This window comes from Lissotriton helveticus, chromosome 7 (assembly GCF_964261635.1).
Source record: "Lissotriton helveticus chromosome 7, aLisHel1.1, whole genome shotgun sequence".
NCBI classification, from domain to species: Eukaryota; Metazoa; Chordata; class Amphibia; order Caudata; family Salamandridae; genus Lissotriton; species Lissotriton helveticus.
This window is the reverse complement of record NC_136068.1, coordinates 1179602025-1179629172: the sequence shown is the minus strand read 5'-3', so window position 1 is coordinate 1179629172 and position 27148 is coordinate 1179602025. Positions and strand designations below refer to the sequence as shown.

The 27148-nt window shown below is 50.7% G+C and overlaps 2 protein-coding genes across 5 annotated transcripts in view; both read left to right on the top strand.

Annotated features, from left to right (window-relative positions):
- The window catches only part of HELZ (helicase with zinc finger), a 1775655-nt gene that overhangs the window by 920367 nt on the left and 828140 nt on the right, over positions 1-27148 (top strand). For all 4 annotated transcript variants that reach the window (XM_078654323.1, XM_078654320.1, XM_078654322.1 and 1 more), the window contains exon 18: positions 9022-9140. In XM_078654323.1, coding sequence (XP_078510449.1) covers positions 9022-9140 — 119 coding nt within the window. The remainder of the gene's footprint in view (positions 1-9021; positions 9141-27148) is intronic.
- Positions 23423-27148, top strand: part of LOC144767299 (uncharacterized) — a 57815-nt gene continuing 54089 nt past the window's right edge. The window contains exons 1-2 of the mRNA XM_078650798.1: positions 23423-23437; positions 25200-25489. Coding sequence (XP_078506924.1) covers positions 23423-23437; positions 25200-25489 — 305 coding nt within the window. The remainder of the gene's footprint in view (positions 23438-25199; positions 25490-27148) is intronic.

Here is a 27148-nt window from a genome sequence, read left to right as displayed (position 1 = left end):
AAAGTCAGCAAAAAAATTGCCAAAACTGAAATAATAAGAAGGCAGGCAGTAACTGAAAACCTCCTGAAAATAATCATGTAGTGGTCTGGAGGCAGTGAAGTTAAGCAGCTCTGCAAAATTAGACGTTTCCATTTCCATCAATACTATGTTGTGAAATTTTTTAAAATGATAGAAAGGGCCCAACTAATTTTGTTGGATTACCTAAATCGGTGGTTTCCGTCTGCATTTGCCATGGATTACGTGATGCCTAGATTACTGTTGATTCTAATACATGCGCCCCCCCCCCCCCTTTCAGTTTCTCAGCAGTCTTGTAAAATTTGTTTTTTTTAAACAGGCCAGACCACACATTATTTCGTGTGAGTTAGACCGAGCTGTTTAGCATGAGTTTTATTTTAGAGGTTACCCTAATGTTTCTTCTCACAGCTGGGTGACGGACATCTCTTATTCTGTCTAGTGTCATTAGGCACTAGATGGGTTGAGTACCTGAGTATTTTTAGTATCTTAAATTTGATAGATCTTTTTTAATGTTTTCCGAGAAACTGAACACGGGAACTTTAAAATCGCTCTTGATCTTTTGCATTTTGCAAAAAAGTTCAATAATTGCATATCTCATTTTCCTCCGTAGTCTTGCAACAACTCGTTTAAGCCGTTGATCAGGGTTTAGAGCTGCAAAATAATACTTCTCACGGCAAGGAATCTTTCCTATTACGAACTAACTTCTTTTAATACTTATAAAATAGTCGGAGGTTGTACTTCTGCTTATAGTTGGTGTACTTCTTTAATAGCACAGACAAGTTGAAAACCTAAATGGCATTCTCTTCAGATTCATGAAAATAACAGGCCCAGTTGGTGAGAGGCATTTGATTAAGCATTTCTGTCTTTTCTTCCGGGTTGTGTTCTACCTCAGTGCCTTTAAGACTCTAGCAACCAGTTCACCGAAGAAATGTTTGTGGGATTCTTTTGTTTACTGTTGGCTTCTAAAAATCTTATGGTTAATGCATGACCCCAGCAACACAAAAAGATGATGGACCGAAGGCTGAACATTGTCAAACATTCACCCCAGTCACAAATCTGCGTTAAATCCATCGATTGTCTGCTCACCATGCCACCCCAGTTTGGACCCAGCCACATGCAAATCAGTCTTTACCCTGCTCCCCATGGGAACAGTTCAACCCGAACCGCCAGACCAGGTCCTCTCTGGACTGGAAAACAAGCATCTTGAGTCCCGTCAGTGCCTTTACTCTGCCAGTAAAAGGGCAACCTCTTCCCAGCAATTTTCATATTCTGAAAAGGGTGCCAATCTGAGTAGAGGTGCTGCCATAAGAGATGTTACATCCTTTCCCTTTGTGCTGTTCACTCTTTGAAGCAACTGTGTGAACATAGGATCACCAACATCTTGTAATACCTCAATCTTATCTGTGACATCTAAAATATATACATGAGTTTCATTGCGAGATTATCAACAGAAAAAGTAGTTAAACATTCATCAATATAACTTACTTCATGTGTACAATTATCTCTTTTAATGCACATGTATTCCTATTCAACTTTATCAGATTTACTTTATAGTTACACCAAATGACAAAGGCTCTATGCCATTCTTCTGAGACAATTTACTCTGAGATTGTCTTTTTAGTGCAGGAAAAAGTGTTCTTTAAAAAACTTGCGAGTTGAAGAATGATCGTTATCATTGTAGAAAAAATACCAGGAACCAAATGTAGTTTCAGTTCAGAAAGCCACCAACTGTAAGACCTGCCACATCGAGTCCGAGCCTGACCTGCCACATCGAGTCCGAGTCTGCCGGAAGACAGGTAATATAGAAGAGACACGGCATCCAGAGCACATGCTCTTTTTTCGAGTACTGATCGGAGTTGTTCTAGAGCATGAAGAAGCATAGTCGCTCTTTGAATTCTCCTCGTCGGCCGACCTGACGAGGGATGCAGGTGGTGCCCCTCCAGCAGCTCTGCGTGCGAAGCCCGAATTGTCGACTCAGCGTTTCCCTTCCTTCCCGGGACCCGGAGCAACTCCTGTCCAGTTTTGTATGTTCTACGAGGCGATGCATGCCATCTTAGGGTAACCCGAACCCGCTGGTGTGCCTTAGGGCCCGCGGACTCAGTTGGGGGACCTAGGCCTTCTCTGTCTATGGCCCGGCGCCATATGCCCCCCTTGGATCCAGGCCTTGATCCGGATCGGTGCCGATTGACATGATTACACCTCCACCGTCTGATCTTCATCCGGCACCATTACCACATTCGAAGCCGGTCAGACCCCCGGCTGGCGTCGACCCCGGCCTCCATCCCGCCGTAGACTCGGAGCCAGACCGGCGTCGTCTGACGCTGGATCCGGCAGAGAGAGGGGTTTTTCTGCCCCTTTTCACTCCTGGGTTCCCTTTTTGGACTGATTGGTACCCAGAGGAGGACTGGGAGGGGCAGATGACCCTCTGACTGACCAGTTAGACAGTAAACCGGACTCGAGAGAGGAACTGGGGGATACCAGTGGTCTGGACACCTCCGCTGACCATGGCATGTTGTCTCCTCCTAACGGGGCTACGTAGGCAGGAGCTTCATACGCAGTGGTGTTGCGTGGGGTAACCGAGGTTCTCAACCTCGAACCCCGTACAGCGGCAGTCAAGAATAACCTCCTGACAGAGATGCTTTAGCCACCAGCGAGCTCTTCGGAGCCTCTGCTTCCGTTCAACGAAGCTCTTATTGACTTCCTTTTGAGGGGGCTCCCGTGGATAGGATGATTGCCCGATGCCACTGCCCGGTTCCGGGCGACTGCAACGTCCTTTACCAACACCCCACCCCTGAGAGCCTGGTATACAAGCCTCTTTTTCTAAAAGCACATTCCCTACCGCACACCACTGTAAAGCAAATTCAAGAAGCTGGATCATCTTGGAAAGAAGATTATTTCTTCCGCCAGCTTGGGACTGCGGTCGGTAAACACAGCATGTCTATTGGGCCATTATTCCCACTCTGTGTGGGACTCAGTTGCGCAGGTGCTGCCTCAGATTCCGGAGGAGGCCCGGACAGTGCTCTCCCAGGATGTTGCCGCCGTAAGGGGTGTGGCCAAGTTTACCATCCGTTGTGGACTGCATACTGCAGACTTTCTAGGTAGAACGATTTCTACGTCGGTAGATCTTCGACGCCACACCTGGATGAGATCCACTGGCTTTTCTGGGGATGTCCAGAATACCCTCACGGACATGCCCTTTGAAGGCCGTCGCCTTTTCGGCGACAAAGCGGATACTGCTTTAGAGCTTTTCAAGGACTTACAAGCCACTGCCAAGTCCTTGGGCCTTTCAAGCCGCCCGCGCAGTCTGCTTTTCGCCCCTTTCATGGCTACGGGAGGCGTGTCCCGCTATGTCCCTCCCAGAGCCACAGGCCGCAGCAAGTTACCCAATCTTTGCGCGGCCGGGGAAACAGCCTCTGTGGATCCAGGGGCCAGCGGGCTTGCCAGTCCACCAACCCCCTCTCTGCAGCAGCCTCCAAACCTTCCTAGTCCAACATTTCAGGCCCATCAAACGCCAGTGGGTGGCAGGATTCGCCATTACCTTCCCCACTGGCGCACCATCACATCGGACAGGTGAGTTTTGAAGATAGTCCAAAGGGGCTACTTTCTCCCTTTCGAGGATGCCACTCCAGCTATGCAACCGCATGGCGGAGGATCATCTGAGCCTTCTCGAGCAGGAAGTTATGTCTCTCTTGGCCAAGCGAGCCATTCAGCGCGTTCCTGTCCCAGAAGTAGGTTGTGGTTGTTATTCCCACTACTTTCTGGTTCCCAAGAAGGACAAGGGCCTGCATCATATCTTGGATCTCAGGGAGGTCAACAGCTTTCTCCGGAAGGAGAATTTCAAGATGTTGATGCTTGCTCAGGTCTTGTCTGCTCTCGACCCGGAAGACTGGATGGTAGCATTGGACTTTCAGGACGCCTATTTTCACATCCCCATCTTGCTGGCCCACCAGCGCTACCTAAGGTTCACGGTAGGCCACAAGCATTTTCAGTTCACCCTGCTCCCCTTTGGCCTTACCAGCGCCCCTCGGGTGTTCTTGAAAGTGATGGCGATGGTTGCAGCTCATCTGCGCAGATCAGGGGTTTCAGTCTTCCCCTATCTCGATGACTGGCTGTTGAAGGCAGGCTCGCCCCAGGCTGTTGTCTCCCACCTCCAGACTACGGCCGACCTCCTGCATTTGCTGGGTTTCTCCATCAATGTGCTGAAGTAACACCTGAGTCCCTCTCAGAAGCTCCTTTTCATCGTAGTGGTTCTGGACGCGGCGCGGTTTCGGGTCTATCCTCCCAAACAAAGAGTTCGGGATATTCGGGCTATGATTCCAATCTTTCAGCCTCTATCCCTGGTTTCGGTCAGACTGACCCTGAGGATGCTGGGTCTCATGGCCTCCTGCATCCTGCTGGTCAATCGTGCCAGGTGGTATATGTAGGCTCTGCAGTGGGAACTGAAGTTCTGGTGGGTGCAGCATCAGGAGAATCTGTCTGATTGTGTTTAGATCTCGGAGGGCACTGCCCGACAACTGCAGGGGTGGCTCATGAACCATGATTAGGTCAGTGGCAGACCCCTGTCCCTTCTCCAACCAGAACACACAGTGGTGACGGATGCATCCCTTCTGGGATGGGGAGGCGATATGGTTGAGGCAGAGATCAGAGCCCTCTGGTCTCTGGCGGAGTCCCGGCTCCATATCAACCTTCTGGAGCTCTGGGCGATCCGTCTTGCACTGAAGGCATTCCTTCCTTGTTTCCGGGGAAGAGTAGTGCAGGTGTTCACAGACAACACCACCGCCATGTGGCACTGCAACAAACAGGGCGGGTGGGGTTGTGGATCCTATGTCAGGAGGCCCTCTGCCTCGGGACCTGGCTGGAACATCAGTCCATAACCCTGGTGGTTCAACACCTGGTGGTTTCTTTGAACCCCAGGGCCGACAAACTCAGTCGAAGGTGTATGATAGATCACGAATGGCGTCTTCACTCAGAGGTTTTGCAAGATCTCTTTCAACAGTGGGGAGAACCTTGGTTAGATCTATTCGCCACCGAAGATAACGCGCAATGTCAGCATTTCTGCGTGTTGGAATTTCCAAGGCTGCGACGCTTTTCGTTGCGAGTGGAGTTGTCTGTTGTACACCTCTCCCCCTATAACACTTCTACCCAGAGTGCTGAAGAAGATGAGGCGCGACCGGGCCCAAGTCATCCTTGCCCTGGATTGGGCACGAAGAGTCTGGTATCCCGAGCTGCTCAACATGGCCATCGATCCTCCGACCCGTCTGCCTCTTCGGGAGCGTCTTCTGTCGCAGCAGTAGGATACGGTCCTCCACCCGAACCTGTCCAGCTTCCCCCTTCTTGCATGTATATTGGGGGGCGGCAGTTGACGCCATTCGACCTACCTCCTGAAGTCTGCAAAGTAATCTTGGCAGCCAGGCGTCCCTCCACTAAGACGGTATACGCCTGTTGGTTGAACAAATTTGTGGCATTGTGCACAGCAAAGGCTGTGGGTCCCCTTTCTGAGGTTCTCTTGTTCCTCCTTTCTTTGGCCCAGCAAGGCTCTGCTCTGGGCACTATCAAAGGCTATCTCCCAGCCATCTCTGTTTTTCTTTGGCTTCCAGATCACCCTTCCCTTTTCAAGTCCCCGGTTGTAAATCACTTTGTGAAAGGCATAACTCATCTCTTTCCTCCTATTCCCTTCGTTATGCCTTAGTAGGATTTGAACCTGGTTTTAACTTATTTAATGTGAGCTCCCTTTCAGCCGCTTCACAACTGTCCTTTGAGGCTCTTAACACTCAGTGCATTCCTGGTGCCTACCTAGTCTTCCAGATGTGTGAGTGAGCTCCAAGCGCTTTCTTCAAAGCCTCCTTTTCTATCTATGCATCCATACAAAGTTGTCCTTAAGACCTGTCCCTCCTTCTTGCCCAAGGTTGTCACTGCCTTTCACATCGGGCAGATGATCACTTTGCCAACCTTCTTTCCGCCTCCGCATTCTTCGAAGGAGGAAGAGAGGCTCCACCGTCTGGACCCAAAACGTGCGCTTTGCTTTTATCTGGATCGCGTAAAATAGTTCCGAGTAGATGATCAGCTCTTTGTTGGCTACGTGGGCGCCAAGAAAGGTCGGGCCGTACTCAAGCGGACTATCTCCCGATGGGTCGTTTTGTGTATCAAAGCCTGCTATTCTCTGGCGAAGAAGGAGCCTCCAGTGGGTCTGCGCAACCCTTCCACCAGGGCGACGGCAGCAACTACTGCTCTGGGACGAGGCGTTCCTCTGAATGACATCTGTCATGCAGCTATGTGGGCATCACTGCACACATTCACCAAACACTACTGCCTGGACAGTCGCGTCCGGAGGGACAGCTCCTTTGGCCGTTCTGTTCTCCAGGACTTCCTGGTGTGATCTTGGTTCGCAGACACACCTCCGGGGTTGGTATTTCTGGGGTATCTATTCTATGGTAAGGAATCTATAACTAACGTTTCTCTTTAACATGAACATGTTAATTACCTTCGGTAACAATATATCTGTAAGTAACATTAGTTAGTTATAGATTCCTTATCGTCCCATCCATCCTCCCTGTTCTGCAAACTGATTTCTAGGGTTAAGGTTATCCTTTTATGGCCCTCGTTTGGTGCACCAGTGGTCAGTTTTTTTGCATGGCTCTGCGTTTCTGGTGTGGATAGTTGTGTACAGAACTGACGTCAGCGCGAGAGGGCGGCGTCTAAGTAGGTACTGCTATGTCATCCCGGTGACATGCCGCCACGACGAACGTGGAGCAGACCGACTCCACCTTCCGACACGCAGAGGTACTGCTGATGAAAAACTTGCCGGATCCAGTCTGACACCTGGGGGTAATTCTGTGGTAAGGAATATATAACTAACAATTTTTTAAATGTTATTTATTTATTGTTCAGTTAATTAAAACCATAACAATATTACAAACACTATTTAAAAAAAGAGCAAATTGCGTAAAGGTTAAATTTCTCTAAAAACATCTTAAAATGTATGTAATTATAGAAATATACTTCGTTTTATCATTGCTCAGATTTAGCTTTCAGTTCTTGTTCATGAGTACGTAACAAATTTAATCAGTTTACAGTTCATTTGGGGGTCAGTGGAATCCATTCCTCTTATGATAGCTGTTCTGCATGACTTTATGCCTCTGTCCAGGAATGCACGCCGTAATATTGTGGTTCATGCTGGTTGCAATATCTTACAGTGGCATGCAAGATGAATCAAATCTTTCTTTTTACATCCACAATGCCGGCAATTTTCATTATCCCCATATATCCAAAGAGTGTTATTCGCAAGAGTGGGGAACTGTCCAAACCTTAATGTTATTAATTTTCTTTTTACATAAATAGAGAAAGTGGAATCCAAATAGGCCACTTGTTTCAGTGTTTTTATAAGTGTTGATCACTGACCATGAGTGACTTCTTGTAGAAAAAATGTCTTTATCAACCAGCAGCGAGTGGAACTTTGCTGCCTTATTTAGTGTTAATTTGAATGTTTGCTAGGGCATTTGGTTATTCCACAACTCACTTGTGCAGGTAACCATTAATGCATGTTCCAAAAATTTGTTGGCTGGTGAGTGTTTACCCTGTTTTATTTTCTGCCATAAAGATTAATTAAGACTATTTTCCTCCTACTTTTTGTTTAATTTGGTACCATACTTTTATGCATGTGTAAAGTCTGCCCAGCGTTTCGTTCATTAGCGCGAACTCCAGGCGTATCTGTGCTGGTGAGGCAGTCTTGGGGAGCTGAAGAACCTTTTTATAAATATGCGTCATTAGTTCGTTTAGGGTTTCTGAATCCTTCCCGTGCATTGCAGCACTGGAATATGATAGTGTTGTCAGTGCTTTAGCTGAAATTATCGTTAATAATGGTTTCAAAGACGGTACCTCCAGTTTCTTTGCAAGTATTTTAAGGGCGAATGATCGTGCCCCTGCTCGCTGCGTCATGTATTTTTTCTGATCTCTAAATGATTATGGTCCTTTCTCCAGTAGATTGCCCTTTAATCTAATATTGTGAATCAAGGCTGTTCGATTTGTAATAAGCATAGATTTGGTTTTTGAAAGATTTAGTTCCAAATTATTTGCCGACAAGAATTCAGAGAGTTCGTTTAGTAATCTTCTCAGGCCTACCTTAGTCAAGCTTAAAAGAACGATATCGTCTGCGTAAGCGAGATGTGACAATTGTTCTTTTCCCAGCTTCGGTGAATGTGAATTAATTCCATCTAGCTTTCTTGAAAGGTCTGAGATGAATACATTAAATAGTTGCTTCAGTCCCGTGTTGGTGTACACTTTTCTGGATATTCTAGCTCCATTTCCAAGCTTCACACATACCCAGGTATCTGTATAAAACTGTAGTAGACCCTTCAATATTCTGTCTAACTAACTAATGTTTCTTACAGATATATCGTTACCGAAGGCAAGCAGCTTGTTCTTGAACAGTTCAATAATACTATGACATTAAATGACTATTCAGTTATTGAGTCATTTTCCTTTCCATTATTAGTAAAAGGCCAATAGGATCGAATCTAGGGTTACCCATTATGAGTGCCATTTGATGTGCTCCAGAAGAATGCGGTGTTCCAGGTGTTTTTCTCTCTTTTTCGTCCATTTCCCTTGTTCCCCCACCCCCTAAATTAAGGCCTGCTTGCAGCTCTCTACTGCTGAGGGCAGTAAAAAGGAAGAAAATGGGGGATTCTGCAAAGAGATCTCTATTCTATCAACAAGATTGTTTTTTATATGAATCTTGATAAATGCCTTTTCTACAAATTTTCAAAATTAGAATTGAAAAAAAATATTAATATTCAATAAAGAGACCTATATCCTTGGCTGAAATTGATGACTTGCATATATGAGAATTATGTCTTTGTACTTAATTTGGTACAGGTAATATTGTTTCGTATGTTAGCTTTCAATAAGAGTTTAAATACTAAGGTGGAGTATGGTGTTTTGTAGAATACGTGAAAAATATGTTTGAACCACTGTACTTTATTGTCGCTCATTTGTATTTGTTTTATGCAGGTTTCTTTACTCATATACTGTTAGATGAGGCTGCACAAGCCATGGAATGCGAGACCATCATGCCTCTAGCACTGGCTAATAAAAATACACGTCTTGTTCTAGCTGGAGACCATATGCAAGTAAGGTTCTTTTCATTTTAGATAGAATTCCATTTACATTTCTCTTTGTTGTCATTGCTTAGGAAATGTTAACTTAATTTTCCATTACAGAAGATAACAAACCCACATTCAAGTTATTTTCAAAATGTGTTAAAATGTGTTCATACAGTAGTGTTCTGACAACTACTTAGAACTATAAATTCCTTGTGAATACCCCCAAGTGACAGACTGGATCCAAAGGTTTTTCTTAACAATTCCCTCAGTTGTCGGTAAGTGGGCTTGTGTCACTTCACATCTTGTCGGTTTGACTCAGATGTGACTTTGGGTCCCCTACATATCCACCTCCTCCCCACTCAAAGGTCAGTTACTTTCTGTCTGACGCAGACCCAGAGCATGCTCCCTCAAATCCTGTCTGGTTGACATCCCATTTTTTCTACAACTTTTCCAGTGTGCAAAGGACGTGTTTCCTCCAAAAACAGGGTTCAAACTGTGTAGGGACTCCCACCATCAGTTGTCGAGGACCAACCCCCAAGGTCTGTCTCTTGTGTATGGGCTACAAACACAACTTGGCGTAGTGTGACAGATGTGCAAAGATGAACCCGAAATCTATCTGCAACCATGAGTCAAATTTTACTCCGAGGTGCCCCTTCTGAAGTCCAAGAAAATCTGGTCTCTGTCAAAGTCGAGGTGTGTACACACTCCTGCGGCTGATATTCTTTGAGGTCAAGGTGGAAACAAGGCTTCTCTTTGTCCTGCTGCGCTCATCAGGAGGTGCTGAATAATGCCCGGGTGCTGCTAAGCCACGAACACGGTCTCAGACTTCGGAATCGATTCCATCCCTCAATCCATTGCACCTCAATTTCTTTGGTGCAGCAGTGATGTTGCAACAACTCTGCGAATTCAGGGAGACCATGGACAACATTTTTCATATTTTGATTACTGTATGGACCCCCTCGGAGTGTCGTATACAAAACTTGTGGTATCTGTCTGGATCCCTCTGGAGCTCCTTCAGGCCCCAATGATCCAAGGTGGCTTTCAGTCAGTCTACCACTGGTGGATTCATCCCTGACACGGGCTGTAGTACTCAACCTTGCACTAAGGTCGCCCCAGACCTCAGGCACTATGCCAAGCCCTTCATCCCTTACAGTGCTGCAACCCACACCACAATCCTGCACATTGATGCCAGCACCGGTCCTACAGGGGGAGCTGTTAGTCCTCTCAGACTCCGAAGCCCACCCAAAGCGATCTCCATCGATGTTGCATCCACTTCACCATATTTCTCACTCACATTCCGAGAGATCCGGTCCAGATGATAATGACAGTAAAATTGTATGAAGAGGAGAACCTAATCACTTTTGCTGAGACAGACCCCTACTTGCCTTTACTGATTTTGGTTATTGAAGAGTCTGCCTCATTTGCCTTGTATGAGGAGAGCAGCAGAGGCATTAGACTTCACGTTGCCTACCACTGAAGTACAAACAAAAGTCCTCACAGAAGTCCTCCATCTAGGACAGACTGCCTTTTATTGATACCCTCACAGACACACTGCTGGACAAAGACTGTATCTTTCTCTCCAGTAAACAGGCATATTGCAAGGCAACATAGATCTGCTCCGGGGACCCCACCTTTCTGCACCCACCCCAGAGCGCCTAGTGGTGTTGGCCTCTATATGCCGTCTCAACCCAAATGTGTTTCCTACTACCCCACCAGACATAGTATCGAAGCTCATCGAGACATTTGCTAAAAGAATATTCTCAGTCAGCTGTGCTTTCAGGTTGGTAAAGACAAGCTGCCTCCTGGGGAAATACTTCCATGCATTATGTGACTTGTTGGTGTACATTTTACAAGCCAACCTTGATGATATAAGGAGCAACCTCCAACACCTCATTCAGAATGGGCAGGATACAGCGAAGTACTTCATCTGCTCGGGTCTGGACACCACTGACTGTCCGGGTAGGGCTGTCAGCACTGGTGCTGTGCTTCAGGACCATGCTGGGATTTGCTTTACCATTTTTTGGAGTGGGATCCAACAGTCTCTCATGGACAAGCCCTTTGATGGCACAGATCTATTCAGAGATAAGATGGTCTCATCTCTGGAGCACTTTAAAGAGAGCAATGCAAAAGTGCTTATTTTTTTTCTTTTCTCACGGCCTGTGCTACAGTTTTCCCAGCAGTCTTACCCCTTACGAGGCTTCGGAAAGGGATACCAGCACAGCCAATGTCACACCCTGCCTCAACAACGAGACGTTCAAGGCAGAGGCCTGATAGCCAGCTGCCAGCAGCATACTCCCTTGTCGCCTGCTCCTCCTCCTGGAGCCATATCATAACCATTTTGGGTTGCCCTCGGCAGCACATGATCACCTGGTAGGAGGCTGTATCATATTTTATTTCTCCAAGGGGAGGTGCATCGCATTAAACCAGTGGGTACTTTGGATTATGCTAAATAGTTACTCTCGCTCTTTCCAGTCACCCCTTACTGACATGCCTCCTACACCACAATTCCTCCAGGAGGACCACTTGACTGTATGCGATAGGAAGTTCAAGCTCTCTTGATCAAAGGAGTTCTAGTGCGGGTGCCGACATCAAAAGCTGGGACTGGTTGTTGTTATTGTTACATTTGGAAGAGACAGTTAGTTATAGATTCCTTACCTTAGAATTACCTCCAGGCATCAGACTGGATCCAGAGAATGTTTTCTTAGCAGTACCCCTTCACGTTGGTAGATGGAGTCGGTTGACTTAGTCGTCAGCATCGTGGTCACCTGGATGACATTGTGGTGTCTACTTCGACAACGCCCCTGTGCGCTACGTCAGTTCTTTCTTTTTCCGCGCCAGTCTAGTGCAGATCTGGAGAGAGATGCCCCTTTAGTCACTTTTTGACTAAACTTTTTGACGTTTTGTCGACTTTTTTTAAGTCTTCGACTCCTGGTGCATGAGGGATGTCTCACTGTGAACCAGGTTCAAGCATTGCGAGGCCTGTCACAGGCTGATGTCTGTTACAGACTCGCACCGCGAGAACCTTTGGTGCCTTGAGCGCGACCACGGCCTGAAGTCGATCTCCGACTGCCGGGCCATTAATCCGAAGTCTCTGCGGTAGCGGTCCTCAAATCTCCTGGAGGCCCAGAGGGCGCCTCCGCGTCACTCCAGGTCTCGCACTCCTCTGGTAAGTTGAAGTACAAGAAGAAGGCGAAGAAGCACAGGCGCTCTTCGCCTTCTCCCCATCAGTCGACTGACACGACTCGGGACCCAGTGTGTCGTCACTCTAAGGCTCGGTCTCTGGTGCCTTCTTCAGGGACTACTCCACGCCTACCCTCATTTCCGGGATCTGGAGCAACCTATGCCCAACTTCATACATTTTTAGTAAGCCTTTCACCATATCTTTGGGCAGCCTGACTCCGCTGGTGCGTCTTAGGGCCCTGCGGAGCCGGTTGGTGGCCCTGGACCTTCGTGCCGTTAGCTCTGGCCCCAGCGCTGGAGGGCCCCCACAGATCCAGGCCAGGCCTGGACCGGATCGACGCCGGTCAATCTTAACCAACCTTCCCTGACGCCGACGACGCCCCCAGCCGACACCATCCCCATCCACACCCCGAGATGGGGCCGGATTGATGTTGGTCAACGTTTAAACCGACGCCAACGGGTACTTTTATTCCCCTGTTCATCCCTGGTGTTCCCTATTGTGCCAGAAGGTGGTGATGAGGATTAGGAGGGGTCGCTTGACCCTTTAGCAGATCAGCTTGAAGAGCCGGCCCTGGGTGACGCCAGTGGTCTGGACATTTCTCCAGACCTTGGCATGCTTTCTCCCCCTACCATGGCTATGGTGGAGGGAGCGTCCTACGCTGTGGTGGTGTGAAGAGCAGCCGAGGCCTTGTGCCTGAAGCTCCCTTCCTGACAGAGGTGCTTCAGCCTGTGGCAACCTCCTCTAAACTCCTTCTGCCCTTCAACAAAGCCCTCACTGACTTTCTTCTGAGCACCTAGTTCAAGCCCAACACAGGGGATCCTCCGGAAAGACAATTGCCCGCAGCCCCCGCCCGGCTCTGGGTTACACAGTTTCCCTCACCCAACACCCTTCTCCAGATTGGTGGTCCAAGCCTCTTCTTTCAAGGGTGCATTCCCTTCTGCTCCCCCAGACAGGGAATCCAAGAAGCTGTATCATCTTGGGAAGTGCCTGTTCTCTGCCTCCGGCTTGGCATTGCTGTCTGTGAATATCGCGTGCCTCTTAGGCCGATACTCCCATATTATCTGGGATACGCGCAAGTGCTGCCTCAGTGCCCGGAGAAGGCCTTGGCCGTTCTCTCCCAAGCAGTGGCCGATGGGAGAGATGCAGCTAAATTTACAGTTCAATGTGGACTGGATACCACTGATTCACTAGGCAGAACGATTGCCACATCAGTAGCCCTTGAGTGATACGCCTGGTTGAAGACGTCTGGCTTTTCGGGGGATGTGTCCAGTCAACTTTTCTGGACATGCCCTTCGAAGGCCATCGTCTTTTTGGCGACAAAGCAGACTCCCCTGTGGAGCGCTGTAAGGAATCTCAGGCTACAGCCATAACCATGGGCCTAGTTGAGTCTTCTCAATTATCCTCACTACGTCCGGCCCAGTCTAGCTACCAGTTCACGCAAGCTGCTTAGCCACTGTGTGGCTGCAGACGTGGTACTCCGCGACCTCGCGGGTCTGGGAGCTAGCCAGAGGGTCAGTCCACCCTCTTCCCCCCTGCAGCAGCCTCCAAATCCTCTTAGTCCGACCCTTCAGGGCCATCCATATCCATGGTTGCTATTCCTGCTACTTTCTGGTGCCCTAGAAGGACAATGGCCTGCGTCCTATTCTAGTCCTCAGGGCCGTCAACCGCTTCCTCTGGAAGGAGAATTTCAAAATGCTTACTTTGGCTCAGGTCCAGTATACCCTCGACCCTGGAGACTGGATGGTGGTTTTGGACTTGCAGGACGCCTATTTCCATATTCCCATCCTGCTAGCCCACAGATGATATTTACGGTTTACAGTCTGCTCAGAACATTTTCAGCTCACCGTGCTCCCTTTTCGGCCTTACCAGTGGCCCTCCGGTGTTCACAAAAGTGATCGCGATGGTCGCAGATGAGGGGTTCCAGTCTTCCCCCATCTCGATGACTGGTGTTGAAGGCGGGCTCGCCCCAGTCTGTTGTCTCCCACCGCCAGACTATGGCGGTCCTCCTGCACTCACTGGGGTTCACTATCAACTTGCCAAAGTCACTCCTGATTCCCTCTCAAAAGCTCCTTTTCATCGGAGCTGTTCTGGATACAGTGCCTTTAGGGTCTATCCTCCCGAGCAGCCAATCCGGGATATTCGGGCTATGATACCAATGTTTCAGTCTCTATCCTGGATTTCGGTGAGAATGACCCTGAGGCTGCTGGCCTTCTGCATCCTGCTGGTGGATCATGCCAGGTGGCATATGCCGGCTCTGCAGTGCGACCTGAAGTTCCAGTGGGCGCAGCATCAGGGGAATCTTTCCGACTACGTCCAGATCGCAGAGGGAACTGATCAACAACTGCAGTGGTGGCTAACGGACCAGGATTGGGTCAGAGGCTGAGCCCTATCCCTTCCCCAACCAGAACTAAGAGTGGTGACAGATCCATCGCTCCTTGGTTGGGGCAGCCATCTGGGAGAGGCAGAGATCAGAGGATTCTGGTCTCCAGCAGAGTCCGGGCTCATTATCAACCTGTTGGAGCTCCAGGTGATCCGCTTGTCACTGAAGGCATTCCTTCCCTCCCTCCAAGGGAAAGTAGTGCAGGTGTCCAGACAACACCACCGCCATGTGGTACTGCAATAAACAGGGCTGGGTGAGGTTGTGGACCCCATGTCAAGAAGGTCTTCGCCTTTGGACATTGCTGGAACTTCAGGGCATGACCCTGGTGATTCAACACCTGGCCGGTTCTCTGAATTCCAGAGCAGGTGAAGGTGGTGCAAGGTCTCTTTTAGCGGTGGGAGAGCCTTGGTTACATCTGTTCACCACTGAAGAGAATATGCGATGTCAGCAGATTTACGGGTAGGAGTTTCCAAGGGGGCACTCGTTCGGTGATTCTCTTTGTTGCTTGTGGAACTGCGGCCTCCTGTACGCCTTTCCGCTTGCACCACTTCTGCCCCGAGTGCTGAAGAAATTCAAGCGCAACCGGGCCTAAGTCATTCTTGTGGCTCCGAACGGGGCACAAAGAGTCTGGTATCCTGAGCTCCTGAGCATGGCCATCGATCCTTCATTCACAGGCCCCTTCGGGAAGATCTTCTGTTGCAGCAACAGGGGACGGTCCTCCACCGAACCTGTCCAGCCCCCACCTCCTTGCGTGGAGATTGAGCAGCGACAGTTGGCGGCTTTTGAACTTCTTCCCGAAGTATGTTACGTCATCTTGGCAGCCATGCGTCCCTCCACAAAGACTGTATACGCCTGTCGATGGAATAAGTTTGTGGCATGGTGCACATCAAAGGCTGTGGATCCCCCTATCTGCCCTTCTTTCTGATGTTCTCTTTTTCATCCTTTCTTTGGCCCAGCAGGGCTCTGCTCTGGGCACTCTGAAATGCTATCTTACAGCTATTACTGCTTTCCTTTCCCTACCAGATCAGCCCTCCTTGTTCAAGTCCCTGATTGTAAACTGATTCTTTGAGAGCATTAGTCATCTCTTTCCTCCATCTCCTTTCATAATACTCCAGTGGAACTTGAATCGCTTTTTAACTTATCTTATGTGTGCTCCTTCGAGCCTCTTCACAATGTCCTCTCAGGCTTCTCACCCCGAAAAATGCTATTCTGGTTGCCATCACCTCTGCTCCACACTCTGTCCTCTAACTCCACCTTTCTTCCCTGTGCATCCTGACAGAGTGGTGCTTAGGATGAGACCCTTGTTCCTTACACCATTTCACATACGACAAACTGTCACTTTGCTCACCTTTTTCCCACCTCTACACCCTTCCAAGGAGGAGGAGAGACTCCACCACCTGGACCCAAAGCTTGTGCTGTCCTTCTACCTTGACCGCAAAATAGATTTCCAGGTGGATGATCAACTCTTTATTGGCTATGTGGGTACCAAGAAAGGTCTGGCTGTCCAAAAGCGTACCATCTCAAGATGGGTTGTCCCTTTGTAAGAAAGTGGCTCTGTATGTACCGCATCAAAGTAAGATACAGTGTGCACAGAGTCCATCAGTCTCCAGAGGTTTGGCAGAGGTTAAAGTTAGATATAACCTTACTCTCTAAAGTGGTAGCTTGGTCGAGCAGTAAGGCAGTATCAGAGGACAGTGTAAAGCATTTGATGTACACACTCAGTCAGCAAATGGTCTCACACACTCAAGAACTGGTTGGTATAAAAATACTTTCTCAGAATGAGATGCCACAGTTGAATAATTTCAATGAGCAATAGACTTTTGTATGCAATAGATAGCATGGTTGCAGTATGCATCACAAACTTAACACAATTGGGAATTTTAAGCAATCTGCAACATCATTTACTTTACAAACGTTTTTCTTACTTAGGACTGGATACTGGATCCAGCCCTGGTGCATCTCCTGAAAACAGCTGAAGGAAATCGTTTTTGTTAAACAGGCGATTTTTAAGGAATATTTGGTTTTTTGCAAAACTTAGAAGAATTTCTGGTGAAAACCAGGCAATGTTATCCTATGGAGGAAAATCAGGTTATTGGAAAATCAGTTATCACTTTTTCTGGTCTGTGCTGGGTACTAAGATCCAGCACTGGGATCTCTCCTGGTAACAGGTGAATCATTTCGTTTTCGTTGATCAGATGATTTTTAGTGAATATTTCAAAGTTTCAAAACTCGACAGAAGAATTTCCAAGTGAAAACCAGTCAATGTTACCCTATGGAGAAAATGTAAGTTATCGGCTTACAGGTAAGTACTCGACTGGCAGAGTTAAGGTCCTGGGGTAAGACTCAGGGGTCTCCCAGGTTAAGGTTGGTTCAATAGTTACACCGTTAGCGGCACAGGGGCAGCCGGGTGAGGAGAGAGTAGGCCCAATGTTAGCCTATGGCGGGTAGAGGGCTTTCAGTTGGTGGCTGCTAGCAGGCAGGCCACACGGCTGTGGGAGCGGAGCTCCTGGTCACTTGCTCAGGGCAAGTGGGAAAGTCGAACAGAAAAGTTAGTGTACTCCCAGCGATGCTGGGTGCAGGGTGCTTTTGGGCCGTCGGGCGCCCAATGGATTTCAGTGGGAAAGCTCCGTGACGAACGAAGGCTGCAAGCTCAGGGTCGGTGATTAGTCAGGTGCGACCACCACTTCGAGGTGTAAGTTGGGGAGCTGAAGGTGGGCTAGACACCCAGGAGTTGGGCACAGGGTGCTGGGGGGCACCGGGTGCAGGGGTGTCTTTAGGCGTCGGGGAAATCTTACCCTCTGCTGGTCGCTGTTGGGGGGGGTCCCTGGTGTTGAGGCTGCAGACGTTGTCAGGAGCGTCAAGGGGAGTCCTTGTGTGCAGGATTCTTGCTCACAGTTGGCTGGGGGGACGTCCTCGTGGTCTTTGTTCACTCTGGCCGGGCTCGGCTGGTGCAGTGTGTGCTGGATTTACGGTTCCTAGTTGGCACAAAGAGCTGTAGATGTTTGAGCAGAACCACTGCCCGTGGGAGTCCCAGTGTTTAGTTGAGCAAGGCAGTTAGGTCCCCCAGGGTTTTTGAGGTTGCTGACCACAGGAGACGCCGGGGTTTAGCAGGAGCAGGTTCGAGGGTCGACAGTCCGATAGGGCTGGGGCCAAGACAGTTGGTGTCGTCCTCTTGTTAGCAGCTGCATGGCAGGTCTTCTTTCTTCTTGTTCTTAATGTCATTTTGGAATCGGGATCTGAGGAAGGAGGGTTCAGGGTGTCGCTAAATACTAGATTTAGGGACGTTTACAGGTAGTTAAGGGCAGGTACCAAGGGGTCCCTTCCCTGGGGTGGGTACACCCCCTATTCTGCCACTCTCCAGTGGGAGGGGGGCAGGAGCCTGTCCCTGGTTGGCTGGGTCCCCCCTTCCTCAAGATGGCGGGGACTCGAGGTTGTGCTTCACCTCGCTTCCCCCACCCTAGGGGTGGAGTTGGCAGAGGTGGGCACACCTCTTCCTCACTTTGTTTTTCCCGCCAGGTCTCCCGCCCAAAGTGGGGGTAGAACCAGTGAGGACCAGTTCCGAGTACAGTAAGTGGTCTGGAGAGGCTCACAAAGGCGGTATGCCAGAAACCTGTCTGGGGATGGCAGCCTCGACAGCCACTAAGTCAGGTCAGTGGGAGTTGGTTGGTCATGCATTTTACATTAAATCCCACACTGGCATCAGTGTGGGTTTAATGTGCTGAGAAGTTTGATACCAAACTACTCAGTCTTCAGTGTAGCCATTACGCTGCTGTGGAGTTCGTAATGACAACCTCCCAGCACGATATAGTCTTAATGGCAGCACTGCACTTACAGTGCCCTGGAATGGACCTGGGTACTGTAGGGGTACAGGGCTCATGCACCTGTACCCTCACCACTAGCATAGGGCACCCACCTATAGGGGGACTGATGTATGCCAGGGCAGTGTTTTGTGGGCATGCCACACAGGGATGTGTGCCATGTAGACTCTTTGTGTTGTTCTGCACCAAGACACGCAGCCTGCCAAGGCAGTGTGTGTGTGTGCCAGGGCACTGGGCATTTAAGGGTGGCACAATAAGTGCTGCAGCCCTTAGGGGCCTACTCTGGTCACAATGCCCTGGGTACCTAGGGTACCATTTACCAGGGGCTGACATGTGGCCAGAGATGCCAGTTGGCGTTAGGCTCTAATGCAGTTTTATGGAAGGAGCACAGTCCCTGGGTACCTGATTGCCAGGCGCCCAGGGCACACTCAGTCAAAGTACATCAGCAATTCAGCAAAAAGTGGGGGCATACTGTAGGAGAGTAGGGTCTGCTTCCTATGGTCACCCCCACTTTTTGCTTTTGCTTTACTGGTTTTCGACTTAGATGTGGATGTGGGCCTGCTAATCAGACCCACAGCCCAGATGCACTCTCTCTAAATTCACACCATGTACTCTAGGTACATCCACAATTGGGAATTGGTTCACCTTATTAGCCCCTGTAGAAGTGTACCCTAGGTACTCAGGGCATAGGTGTAACCAAGGCCTACCAGGGGCTGCAGCATGTATTATGCCACCCCTGGCTGTCCACTCAAACTGACACAACTGGCTGATTACTCAGCTGGGGCAAGGTCGTGTAATCACCCCTTGCTTAGGTATAGTATTCCTATATCTACCCTTATATATAGACACACAGTAACCTATGTCACTCCTATGGTAGGCCTTAACAATCCTGAAGGCAGAGTGCTTGGTTATGTGTGAGATGGTGCTCTAGCATGAGCTGAGCCTGTCTGCAGCTTTCGGAACCATGTCCTTATAGCTGTTCTACGATAACGCCATACCATATACTCTTAAGTGCATTATAATCCTCGCGGTTGAATGCTAACTGTGGTTTGGCTTTATCTAAACATGTCGTGTAAGGTGTCATACGCTTTGGAATACTACCCCCTCGCCAATTCTGGCAAACAGGTTCGTTTCGCTCCTTTCGTGGCCAAGGAAGGGGCGGTCCCACACGTGCTGCCAGCCACGCACCGCAGATCACTTCTCAACGCGGTGGCGGCCGTGGATTCCGCCGTGGAGGCGGTCGGGGACAACGGCGCGGTCAGGCCACACCTCCCCCCCGCAGCATCAGCCTCCAAATCCTCCTAATCCGAGCTTTCAGGCCCATGTGACGCCAGTGGGTGGCAGGGTTCGCCATCACCACTCCCGCTGGCGCACTATCACATCGGACAGGTGGGTGCTGCAGCTCGTCCAAAGGGGCTACTCCCTCCCCTTCGAGTCCACTCCTCCAGCCATGCCACCGCAGAACCACCGTGTGTCGGGGGACCACTTGACACTTCTGCAGGAGGAAGTTACGGCCCTCTTGGCCAAGGGGGCCATCGAGCGCGTTCCTGGGCCAGAAGTAGGGTGTGGTTGCTACTCCCACTACTTTCTGGTGCCCAAGAAGGACAAAGGAGGCCTGCGTCCTATCTTGGACCTACGGAACGTCAACGGCTTCCTCTGGAAGGAGAAGTTCAAGATGTTGACTTTGGCTCAGTTCTTGGCTGCTCTAGACCCACAAGACTGGATGGTAGCGTTGGACTTGCAGGATGCGTATTTTCACATCCCCGTCCTGCCGGCCCACCGGCGTTACCTGCGGTTCACGGTAGGCCACGAGCACTTTCAGTTTATCGTGCTCCCATTCGGCCTTACCAGCGCCCCACGGGTGTTCACGAAAGTGATGGCGGTGGTCGCAGCTCATCTGCGCCGGTTAGGGGTTTCAGTCTTCCCCTACCTCGACGACTGGTTGTTGAAGGCGGGCTCGCCCCAAACAGTCGTCCACCACCTTAAGATGACGGCAGACCTCCTGCACGAGCTGGGGTTTTCCATCAATGTGCCGAAATCACACCTGTGTCCCTCTCAAAAGCTCCTTTTCATCGGAGCGGTTCTCGACTCGGCGCAGTTTCGGGTTTATCCTCCGGAACGGCGGGTCCGGGATATTCAGGCTCTGATTCCCATCTTTCAGCCGTTATCCCGGGTTTCGGTCAGGTTGACGCTGCGGCTTCTGGGGCTGATGGCCTCCTGCATCCTACTGGTGCATCACGCCAGGTGGCGGATGCGGGCTCTGCAGTGGGACCTGAAGTTTCAGTGGGCCCAGCATCAGGGCAACCTATCCGACCATGTCCTGATCTCGGAGGGCGCTGCGAGACAGTTGCAGTGGTGGCTTACGGACCGCGATTGGGTCAGAGGCAGATCCCTCTCCCTTCCCCAACCGGAGCACGTAGTTGTGACGGACGCGTCCCTCCAGGGCTGGGGTGGCCACTTGGGAGAGGCGGAGATCAGAGGCATCTGGTCTCCGGCGGAGTCCCGGCTCCATATCAACATGTTGGAGCTGCGGGCGATTCGCCTAGCACTGAAGGCATTCCTCCCCTTTGTCATCGGGAGTGTAGTGCAGGTGTTCACGGACAACACCACCGCCATGTGGTACTGCAACAAACAGGGCGGTGTGGGGTCGTGGACTCTTTGCCAGGAGGCTCTGCGCCTCTGGCAATGGCTGGAACGTCAGGGCGTGACTCTGACGGTTCAACACCTGGCAGGTTCTCTGAACGCCAGGGCGGACGAACTCAGCCGTCGGTGCTCGGTGGATCACGAATGGCGTCTGAACTCGGACGTGGCGAACGGCCTCTTTCAGCAATGGGGAGAGCCTTGGTTAGATCTATTCGCCACAGAAGAGAACGCGCAATGTCATCAGTTTTGCGCGTTGGAGTTTCCAAGACGGCACTCGCTCGGCGACGCCTTTCGGCACGAGTGGAGTTGCGGTCTGTTGTACGCCTTTCCGCCTATACCACTACTGCCCAGAGTGCTGAAGAAGATCAGGCGCGACCGGGCCCAAGTTATCCTTGTGGCTCCGGACTGGGCTCGAAGATACTGGTATCCCGAGCTACTCAGCATGTCAGTCGGTCCCTCGATCCGCCTGCCTCTTCAGGAGGACCTTCTGTCGCAGCAGCAGGGGACGGTCCTCCACCCGAACCTGTCCAGCCTCCACCTCCATGCGTGGAGATTGAGCGGCGACAGTTGAGGCCATTCGACTTGCCTCCTGAAGTCTGTGATGTGATTCTGGCAGCCAGGCGTCCCTCCACAAAGTCGGTATACGCCTGCCGGTGGAACAGATTTGTGGCATGGTGCACAGCAAAGGCTGTGGATCCCCTTTCTGCCCCTCTTTCCGAGGTTCTCCTCTTCCTTCTTTCACTTGCCCAGCAGGGCTCTGCTCTGGGCACTATCAAGGGCTACCTTTCTGCCCTTTCCGCCTTCTTAAGGCTACCTGATCAGCCATCTTTATTCAAGTCCCCTATTGTACTGAGATTCTTGAAAGGCATCACGCACATGTATCCACCTGTTCCGTTCGTGATGCCTCAGTGGGACTTGAACCTGGTTCTGACATTCTTGATGTGTGCTCCCTTTGAGCCGCTTCATTCCTGTCCTCTCCGTCTTCTCACTTTAAAGACGGCCTTCCTGGTTGCCATCACCTCTGCCAGGAGAGTGAGTGAACTCCAGGCTCTTTCTGTCAAACCTCCTTTCATGTCCGTCCATCCTGACAAGGTGGTTCTTAGGACTAGGCCTTCTTTCCTGCCCAAAGTAGTTTCTGCTTTTCACATCGGGCAGTCCATCACCTTACCCTCCTTCTTCCCGCCTCCGCATCCTTCAAAAGATGAGGAGCGGCTCCATCGTCTGGACCCAAAACGTGCGCTTTCATTTTATATGGATCGCACACGCCAGTTCCGGGTGGATGACCAACTGTTTGTTGGCTACGTGGTTGAGAAGAAGGGAAGGGCAGTACAGAAACGAACCATCTCTCGGTGGGTCGTCCTGTGCATCAAAGCATGCTACTCTTTGGCTCGGAAGGAGCCTCCTGTTGGGCTGAGGGCCCATTCCACTCTGGCCACGGCGGCTACTACTGCCCTGGGCCGGGGAGTCCCTTTGCAGGACATTTGCCAGGCGGCTACGTGGGCCTCGCTGCACACCTTTGCGAGGCACTACTGCCTGGACAGTCAGGTCCGGAGGGATGGCTTCTTTGGCCGTTCGGTCCTCCAGGACTTTCTGGTGTAGGTTTGTATTGGTTCGCAGACCCACCACCGGGGTTGGTATTGCTGGGGTATCTATTCTAAGGTAAGGAATCTAATACTAACCTGTTTCTTTCAGATGAACAAGTTACTTACCTTCGGTAACGATATATCTGTAAGAAACAGTAGTTAGTATTAGATTCCTTACCGCCCCACCCATCCTCCCCGTTCTGCGAACTGATACCTAGGGTTGAGGACATCCCTTTCAGGGCCCTAGTTTCAAATGGCACCAGTGTTAGTTCTCACATGGCTCTGCGTGTTCTGGCGCGGAAAAGCTGTGTGCAAAGAACTGACGTCAGCGCGCGGAGGCGGCGTCTATATACTCCAGCGACGTCATCACGGCGCACGACGCCGACGACGCGGAGCCGCAGGGGACGCCTGCAGACGACGCCTACCGACGCGCAGGGGTACTGCTACGCAAAAGTTTCCGGATCCAGACTGACGCCTGGGGATATTCTAAGGTAAGGAATCTAATACTAACTACTGTTTCTTACAGATATATCGTTACCGAAGGTAAGTAACTTGTTCTTCTGTACCAGTCAACACTGATCCGGAGCTACCTTCAGTCATTTTGATCACTTTCTAATAACGATATTCAAGCATTTTTTTTTTTTATTTCTTCCAATGTGCAGGGGAATGTCCACCAACTAAACAAGGTTTAGGCCTTTTGGATAATGTCACAGGCAGATGTAAGTTTTAGATCCCTATTTGGTCTGTTTGTGATGGCGGGGGGCATCCCATGACTCTGTGGCCTTTAGTGACTGTCCTTAGAAGTACCCCAAATCCATCTGGTTGCAAAAAGCACAGTTATTTGTTTCCTGTCACCAAAAGAACCCACATCGGTCGAAGCCACAGGGGAGATGCTGGTCCCACGTCTGAAGCTGTCTCAGCCATGAGTCATCATTATTAAGGTCCAAGTCTTGACTTCAGTCCAACAAAAAGAAGCAGCAATCTAATCTGGATTCAACATGGTCATCCCACTCTCAGCACCCAGAGATGGTGCAGGGTGTCAACGGGGCCTCCAGGACCCACTCCCAAACTCATACCGCGAAGCCTGTTACTGACCGCATTCCACAGCAGCACGAATTCCCTTGGCCCGGAGCGACTCAACAGCAGACCTTAGAGTTCCAGGAGCCAATGATTCTTGCTGTAGCCGGCTCCCCCTGGTGCACGTTAAGGCCCAACGAGCCAGGGGGCCACCTAACTGGGCCTGTGCCAGGAAGACCTGCCTTGTTGCCAGTGGCTTGTGCTCAAATCTGTACTGATTTCTGTAGCAAATCAGCTTCCTATGCCGGAGCGAGATCCATCAACGCTGATATAGAAATCTGAAACAGACACGTTAGTGATAGATTCCTTATCTTAGAATATCCCCTGGCGTCAGACTGGATCCGGAAAGTTTTGCTTAGCAGTACCCCTGCGCGTCGATAGGTGGTGTTGTGTGGTTCCGCATCCGTCACTTGCGTCGTTAGCGCCGAGATGACGTCACAGAGACTATTTAGGAACCACCCATGCGCACTGAAGTCAGTTCTTTCTTTTTCCGAGCCGAAAGGGCAGATCTGGATTGAGCACGTACCTCAGTCATTTTTTGACTACTTTTTGAGACTTTTGTCTCCTTCTCTTGTCTCCTGGTGCACATAGGGATGCCCGGCTTTAAGTCTTGTGGGTCTTGCCGCCGTAACATGTAGGTGCCGGACCCCCATGATGTGTGCCTCTACTGCCTGGTGATCGAACATGACTCCCGGGACTGTTGAGACTGTCGAGCTATGTCCCCGAAGGCCTTGCGGGAGCGGCGCCGGAAGTTTCTGGAGGTCCGGCACTCCTCTCACCGCCACTCCGGGTCTAGGGGCCGTTCGCAAGACCGCTCTTGGGACCGGAGCCGTTGCTCTTCGGGCTCCAAGTCTTCGCCTTCAGATTCTGGTGAGCAGTGCCTTAAAAAGAAGTCGAAGAAGCGTTTTCCCTCTCCGTCACCCCGTTGCTCCTCGGAGGTGGATGCGGGCGACAGGGGCTCCACCACTGCGGTTCCTCTGGAGCCTATGAGTCCCGCGGCCTACCCGCCATACCCGGGTCCGTCGGCAACTCCCGAACAGATGCAAGAGTTTCTTGCTGCCATGGACTGCCTTTTTAGGCCTCTGGCTCCCGCAGGTGCGCCTGCGGACCCCGCGGTCGCGTGTCCAGATGCTGTTGGCCCGGCAGCACGCCACTGGCGCCACAGGATCCAGCACCGTCGGCTCCGGCGCCACAAGGTGCAGCGCCGCTGGCTCCGGCGCCACCCTTGCCTTCGGCCCCGGCGCCGCACTGGGTGCCGTTTATTCCACCCCTGACTATTTCGTTCCGACCTTGGATCCGCATTGGGATACGCTCTGCCCAGGCCGGCGCCGTTTTCGGCACCGTTCTCGACGTCGCTTGCCCCCTTTCCGGCTTCGTCCGAAGCCGGCTCCCTCTACTCCTTAGCCGGACGAGGACTGGGACGGCTCCGAGGACTCCCTTGCACGGCAGTGTGACTCCCTTGCACAGCAGTGTGACTCCCTTGCACAGCAGTGTGACTCCCTTGCACAGCAGTGTGACTCCCTTGCACAGCAGTGTGACTCCCTTGCACAGCAGTGTGACTCCCTTGCACAGCAGTGTGACTCCCTTGCACAGCAGTGTGACTCCGAGCAGGAATGGGTAGACGACCTTCAAGATGCGGGTGAGATTGATGTGTCTTCGGACCCGGGGGTTGCCTCCCCTCCACCTACTATGGAGTAAGGCGCTTCCTACACCGTGGGGCTGCGGAGGCTCTCCATCTCGACCTCCCTATGGTGGCCCTTAAGACCAACCTCCTTACGGAGGTGCTCCAGACGGCGTCTACGTCGTCTGAGTCGCTGATCCCTTTCAATGAGGCTCTCACTGAAGTCCTCTTGGGCACTTGGTTGCGGCCGGCCACCACGGGGGAGCCCCATGTATAAAAACGTCGCTAGGTGTCACCTCCCGGCACTTGGTGATCCTGCCTTCTTGACGACTCACCCCACGCCTGAGAGCCTGGTCATTCAGGCCTCGACGTCACAGAGTGCTTTTCCCACAGCTCCACTGGATAAGGACTCTTAAGAGGCTTGACCAATTTGGCAAGAGGTTGTTCTCCTCAGCCAACTTGGGGTTGCGCTTGGTTAACACCGCCTGCTTATTGGGCTGTTGTGGGAAGTTGGCCTGATATATGATGCTCACTAGTTCTAGTGATCACCTTGTATCAGTCCAAACAACCCTTATGGTGATTGGTTTTAAGTCAACCTTATAGACCAGCTATCCTAATGGTAGCATGGACAAAGCAGTCTTAGGCTAAACTCTTTTGGCATGTGAAGCCAGCTGTTTTACCACAATATAACACCTTGAATACCAGATGAAAGGACACCACACAGGTTGTTATGAAAATAAACAATATATCTATTAATAACAAACACCTCTGAACTCTTTATGAGGTCAGAGGTCTAAGCACATGACAATCTCTTAGGAAAAATACGATAAGTTGCACAAAATTACAATGGTGCCCTAGGGGCACGACAAACCATACACTAAGTAAGTGGAATGTGAAAGTCGATAGAAGGAATGGAGCTGTCCAGAGGCTGTAGGATCGATGGGACCACGCTACGCTAACTCTAGGTAAGTAATAGGAGGCCTACGGAACGCGTGTGCAGAGTGTGAACTCACACGCGAGATGCGTAACAACGTCTATGGACAGTACAGTTCAAGTTAAAGGTGAGTACGGACAATCCTGACTAGGTAGGACTAAAACGACTGTGGAACTGGACACTAGGACAGTTAAACTACCCTTGAGCACCGAAATGCTCTCGTTACCTCACCCACGGGCCGCGGGTGCATAGGTGCCAAAGTGTGTCGGGTTCTCGCGTTGAAGTCAATGGAGCCTGAAAGAAAAGATGCTGCAGGCGACCAGGAGGAAGATGTCCGGTGCAATCCCAGGGTGGATTGGTGAAGAAGAAGACCTGAAAGCAGAGGGGACAATGTTCACAGTCACTAGCCTGTGACTGGAGTGGAACCAGGAAGGAACCAGATGTCGTCATCAGGTGAAGAGTGGACGCTTGACTCTGCAGCCACGTGGACCAGGAGGTGTCTTCGACGACCAGGATGGAGGCACGAGCTGTCCCACGCAGGCTCTCGCTGTCGGCGGTGTTGGATCCGGAATCGGCGTCAACAGGCCTTGGCAAAGGCAACCCACGCGGTGAGGAGGAAAAGCGTCTGGTGCGGACTAGGAGAGTCCGAGGTGCCCCTTTTTTGGAAGGGATCAAGGGACAGTCTGGAGCAACCAGACCAGCAGCAAAGATTCAAAGGTTCGTCGTCTAGGAGGCCACTAGCCAGCTGGCAAGTGACCAGACAACGCGTCGAGCAGCAAACAAGCAGAAGGGCCCCAC